Consider the following 6,441-nt stretch of genomic DNA (forward strand, 5'->3'; position numbering starts at 1 on the left):
CTCAGCTATTGTAGAGGTAGGTGGGTTTGAGCATATGACATGTGTTGAGAGAGATTGTAGGAATTTCATTGAGAAAGTGCGCCGCTTAAGACTTGGGGAAGGGGACGCTGCTGCAATACAGGCGTACTTCTCGAAAATGCAAGCATGTAGTCCAGGTTTTTATTTCAGTATGGACTTGGATGAAGAGTGTCGGTTGAGAAATGTGTTTTGGGCAGATAATCGATGTAGAGAAGCTTATAAGGAATTTGGAGATGCCGTTACTTTTGATACGACTTACCTTACGAACAAGTACAATATGCCGTTTGCTCCTTTCGTAGGGGTGAACCACCATGGGCAGTCAACTCTATTCAGATGTGCTTTGGTCTCAAACGAAGATACAAATACATTTGTTTGACTATTTAGAACATGGCTTGAATTTATGTATGGTAAAGCTCCCGGTGGGATTATTACAGATCAAGATCGAGCTATGCAAAATGCCATTGAAATAGTTTTCCCTAATACTAGGCATAGATGGTGCTTGTGGCATATTCTGAAGAAATTGCCTGAGAAGTTCAGCTACCATGGTGAAAAAGGGTCAATACTTCATGCTATACATGAGTTAGTGTATGATACACTAAGTTGTAAGGATTTTAAGGAGGGTTGGATGAACATGGTTGAACATTTCGAATTGCAAGATTATGTTTGGTCGACAGGCATCTACAAAGAAAGAAGTTGTTGGGTGCCATGCCATTTGAGAAGCACATTCTGGGCAGGCCTGTCGACCACCCAACGGAGTGAGAGCATGAATGCTTTTTTCGACGTTATGTACATTCAAAAACGTCGTTAAAGCTGTTTGTGGAGCAATACGAGCGGGCGTTGAAGAGCAAAGTTGAGAAGGAATTTGTAGCCGATTTTAGATCGTTCTCACAAATGGTTCCGTGTGCTATGAAGTACGATATGGAGAAACAATTCCAAGGAGTGTACATAATAACAAAATTTAGGGAGTTTCAACAAGAAGTTACAGGAAAGGTTTATTGTGATGTACTATCCGCGGAAGAATTTAACGGAGTGACAAAGTACGAGGTCCATGAGGATATCATTGTTGAAGAAGGAAAGAAGAAAAAAACTTTTACAGTTTGTTATCGTGGGGATAACTGTTGTCATTTGTTTGAGTTTCGCGGTATTATTTGCAAGCATGCAATCTCAGTTTTAATTCGGAATGATGTCTCCACGCTCCCTGAGAGGTATGTTTTGAGGAGATGGAGGCGGGATGTTTGTAGACCATACGTATGGGTCACGACCATGTATGATGGTTTGGTTAGTACTGCAGATCAGTTGAGATATGAGCAATTGTGTGTGGCTTTTACCAAGATGGCAGACATGGTTGCGAAAAATGAAGAACAGTCCAAACATTTGTTGGGGTGGATTGAATTCCAAACAAGCGAATTGGCTAAGTCGAAATGTAATATCATCGGGGTACATGGGAATGAACTAAGCAATGTGAACGGTCCAAACATTTTGGACCCAAACTGTACAAAAAGTAAAGGTGCGCCGAAAAAACTTCGCAAAAAAAGTTTCTTGGAAGGGAGTTCAAAGAAATCGAAGGGTTGTAAAAAGGTGCCTGCATTTGCTAATCATAGTCGATGTTTTCTTTCATTTTTTTTATTCAATATGCATTTGACACTTTTGATAATTTTCTTATGAATTTCCTCATTTTATAAAGTCCACAGTTTCGAGAACCTATAATAGGTTAGAAGTCAACATCGCAAAGACCGTAGATGTTGAAGACTTGGAAGTTTGTAACATATCATCTTCTCAGGCACCGCAAACTGTTGGGACACAAGATAGCGTTGAACTAGTATGAAGTTTGTAAATGGTGGGAAATTGCTGTTTTTTTTTTTTTTTGGCAATCTGGTAGTTACAACAGCAAACATTATTTTTTGCATTTTGGGATGGAAGTAGATGAATTTTTTGTATTCATACCATCCTTGGGAAGTCTGTATTTTTTGTACTTGAAGCAGCCGTGTGGGACTTTTGTACGTATTTGTTGTATTTAGAGTAGTCCTGCAACTTTTTTGTATTATGGTGGTTATGATGGTGTATATTTACATGGTTATTAACAATGATGAAGACGGAGTTGTTGATGCTATCTATCAATATGCAATGATATTGATAATATCATCTTCTCTATTTATTTTATTGAACTACCTTTATCATTTTATATATTCTGGAAAAGGCAAACAACGTGTTTACTACCATCATTTTAGTTTTTTTCAAGTCATAAGTATTGGTCTATGATTCATGTGCAGCTCTTCATCAAGTTCTTTGCCGGGAATATTTTGGAATCTCAGAATGAAAGCAATAGGTAAGACAATGATGCTTGTAAGCTTGTGGTATCTTAGTAAAATGCTAAATTAATTGGTAAACACGTTATCTGGTAAGATGATAATTCTCTTTCATATGCCTGAGTAACGGTATTAATTGGGTGAAACTTTTATCAACAGATTCAGAATCATTTCCATACTCATGCCATCATAAAGTCAAATGAAATGACATTTGGAAAATTGATAACGTTTTGTTTTGTTTCAATCGTGCAATACTTTATTTTAAGTGATCTTAATTTTATTCATTTGCACAGGTCTCATTTGGTTGCAAAGCTGATCTCACTTTGGCAATATTTATGTCCAGTTTTGGTCATTCATAAATTGTCCTAACGACCAATGTAAATCTTAAGTTAATATGTTTGGAAACCCCTTTGTATCATCAGTTATGTGAGTTGCATGATTAGTTTAACAAATTTAGTGTACCAAAGAAAATTCAACACCAAATAAATAAACAAAATATAAAATTTATACTAACTGAAAATTATGTGGCAAACAAAACAAAAATAATTTATAAGTCAGTAGCATTATAAGGAAAGAAGGAAAAATAAGTTATTTTTCTTAATTGTCAATATCTCTAAAACATAAAAAAATGTTGAAAAAATAAAATCTTGTAAGTTACAACAATGAAGCGTCGTCGTGATGATCGTGTCAAGTGTGTGCAAATGATTAACATTGATATCTTGTTGATAATATCATCTGAATCATCAATATATATTGATTTTAATCAAAGTTATGTGTAGAAATTATGTATATATGTTTGACTGTGATCAAGTATGATGCAATGCAGTTGATGCTGGGAAACAGGAAGAAAGCATATCAATATTCTCAAATAAAGACTGGCTGTATTCAAGTTCAGTTTACATTACATAATTGAAACATAATATAACATGATCGGATTACACAAGTTTTTTAACCATAAACGACCTAGCTATTCTATTCGCTTTTCCTTTCCCTTTCCCTTTATCTTCCGATTTCCCTTTTCCCTTTTGCACAGTTATGTTGAATGAAATCTCAACATCATCTTCCTCGATCTTCAATTTTGCCAAACTTTTGAACATATGCGATAAGTCTTGAACAGGCGCTATAGCTTGATTGTCACCGCAATTGCCACTCGATTGACCTTCCATTTCTACGGCTTTCGGCTTCCAATCAAAATATCCACAATCTTCAGTACAAGACATGAATAATCGGCCTATGTTTTTTGTATTCTTCTCCACCTCCATTAGCTTCACAATTCCTTCAACACAATTTGGGCATCGTTGTTTATCTGGACATTCAGGCAACCGATGTCCACTCTGTCTACAGCTGTGATAAATACCCGTGTTCTTTCCTGCCATTTATCAACACAACTGCAGCAACGATAACTTCATAGTCACAATTCAAAATACACACTGTAAAATTCGAAATGTAAAATACGCACATTGTAATGCTCCCAATTCAAAATACACACTGTGAAATTCGAAATGTAAAATATGCACATTGTAATGCTCCCAATTCAAAATACACATTGTAAAACAACATTGCAATCCAGTATTCAAGATACACACACTGTAATACACTCCCAATTCCGAAAATTTCTCAAATTCTAGTTCACACAAGTCTGCTGATAAACCAAAGAAAAAAACCCTCAATATTAGTTGGTTACCTGTCCTACACAAATTTAACCCAACACAGCAGTTACAAGATTTGTTGTACTCGCTGAAAGGTTGTTCTGTTTGAGCTGAATATACTATATATTCAAAGCAATTTACCTATTGAGTTCCTTTCAAAATCGAGCAAAGAAGGGGAAAAAAATTAATTTTCTGTCCGCGACAGAATATGTTCGTTGAAAGAAAACTGAGCTTCAACTTCCTCTAAAATCAAACCCTTACCCTAAGCTCGACGTCGAAGATTTAGATGACAGAAAGCTGAGCTTGAGGTCTGGATTCCGGTCGTTTCCTTCACAAAAATGTTCTCCACATGAATCGCTCGCCCCAAACGAAAATGTCGTACTCCACTTCACATTTTTTTTAGTCAAGCTGAGCTCGACGTCGAAGATTTAGATGACAGAAAGCTGAGCTTCAGATCTGGGTTCCACTCGTTACCTTCACAAAAATGTTCTACACATGAATCGCTCGCCTCTCACGAAAATGTTAGTACTCCACTTCGCATTTTCCCCCCAGGTAGTCAGATTTGTGGTGAAGTACAGATTTGATTTGTTGGAGGAGTCCGATCCACTTCGTCTCTTGAGCGTTTCAAATGAAACCCGGCAGAACCTGTATAATATGTGAAGGGGTTGTTTTTGTAATTGATGAAGGGCAGTTTTGGAAATATACAACAGTATCTCAAAGTCACGAGAAATTGGATTCAAAATCTGCCAGCTCACCATTATGGACATTGTTATGTGATACCCAATGTATGCTCAGCATTATCCTTTTGAAATAGTAAATTGAGTGAAAATGCATGGTTAAAAAGAATGAATTTTTTTTATTTGTATGTAATATTATTTTAGAACTTGTTCGATAATGATTATGAGAATTGATTTTTTGACCATTATAGAGAGAAAATAGATTCTACTTGTGAATGAAGAAGTCAAAAAAGGTTGGAATAGTAAAATAATGGTCAAAAAATTGATTTTTTGGATAAAAATTGCTATCAAACGAGGATTTAATGAAGAATATGCGATTCAAAAGAAAATTAAAAAAAAAAGTATTTTCGAAAAAATAGGAATGAAACTCCCCCTGGAACCGTGGCTGTACACGGCCAGTTTTCCAAAATGGCCTTTGACCAATGAAAAAAAAAAGGCAAAATTATTAAAAACAGTGAAAACAAAAAAAAATGAAGACAAACCCAATTTTACCCTCACTTGAAGAAGAAGCCGAAGCCGAAGCCGAGACGGGAAAATACTGTAGCACAGTCAACCCAGTCACCGACAAATAAGGAAAAACAGGAGACCCACTTGGCCATTTCCCTCTGAAGAAGGTAAGAAATTTATACAAAAAAAAAAACCATATTTTTATTTTTATTTTTGGAAAAAAGTATGATTTTATACATATTTGTTGAGAAATCCTTGTGTAAATGTGGAATTTTGGGTTGTTATTGCTTGGGAAGGAGTGGAGATCGCCGAAAATGGAATTTTCCGACGATCTCCTCGGCCGAAAATAGTCTGGATGGCAAGGCTGAGCGACTGGGCACGCCGTCTGGGCGCCCTGTCCCAGTCAACTGGGCAACCCAATTGACTGGGTGCCCAGTTAACTGGGCACCTACCCAGTTGACTGGGCGCCCAATCAACTGGAAAGCTGGGCCGTCGGTTAAGCCTTGGGTTTTTTTTTTTCCTTTTTTTTTCGGTAATTATTGAAGTTAATTAAATAATTATTAATGGCTTATATTGTGTTCTCTTATGTAATTATTTATTTGAATTGCTTAATTTGAATGTTTATTATGTATTTAAAATTATTAGTAAATATAAGATGTAAATGTTATATTATTTATCGAAATATTTATTAGTTGCTAATTTAGATTAATTAATTATTTTATATTAAGTAATAGTAAAAAAATTAAAAGAAATAATATAATATTAAATAATTAATATATCTAAAGAATTTAAAAAAATATTTAAACATTTGTAAAATAATAAAAATAAGCAATTAAATTTGAAAAGTAAATTAGCAAAAAAATTAATTTTTTGAAAAGCAATTAAAATAAATTTGTAAATATGAAATAAGCATTATGCTTAAAGAATTAAAATTAGTATTTAAACATTCATTAAAATTAAAAAACTAAATTAAGTGTTAGAAAAATAATTAAAATATTAAAATAAGCATTTAAAAATAAGTGTTATTAAATTAATTTTAAAAAATGAAATATTAAATAAGATATATATAAAGAATTTAAATACATAATTAAACATTTGTAAATAATTAAAATAAGTTTTAAAACTTCATTAAAAATAAATAAGTAAATTAACTGTTAGAAAAAAAATTTAAAATAAGCAATTAAAATATCAAAATAAGTGATAGTAAAATAATTAAAGAAATAATTAAATATTAAATAACATATATATATAATTTAAATACATATTTAAACATTTGTAAAAAAA

General features: G+C 33.6%; 1 protein-coding gene across 1 annotated transcript; it reads left to right on the forward strand.

The window, feature by feature from the left end:
• Positions 1-418: 418 nt before the first annotated feature.
• LOC111408387 (protein FAR1-RELATED SEQUENCE 1-like) lies at positions 419-2,683 on the forward strand. The gene is made up of 6 exons (XM_023038152.1): positions 419-718; positions 829-1,596; positions 1,703-1,837; positions 2,289-2,344; positions 2,449-2,518; positions 2,618-2,683. Exons 1-6 carry the CDS (start codon positions 419-421, stop codon positions 2,681-2,683), a joined length of 1,395 nt encoding a protein of 464 aa, XP_022893920.1.
• The last annotated feature ends 3,758 nt before the right edge of the window (positions 2,684-6,441 follow it).

This window comes from Olea europaea, chromosome 13 (assembly GCF_002742605.1).
Source record: "Olea europaea var. sylvestris chromosome 13, O_europaea_v1, whole genome shotgun sequence".
NCBI lineage: Eukaryota > Viridiplantae > Streptophyta > Magnoliopsida > Lamiales > Oleaceae > Olea > Olea europaea.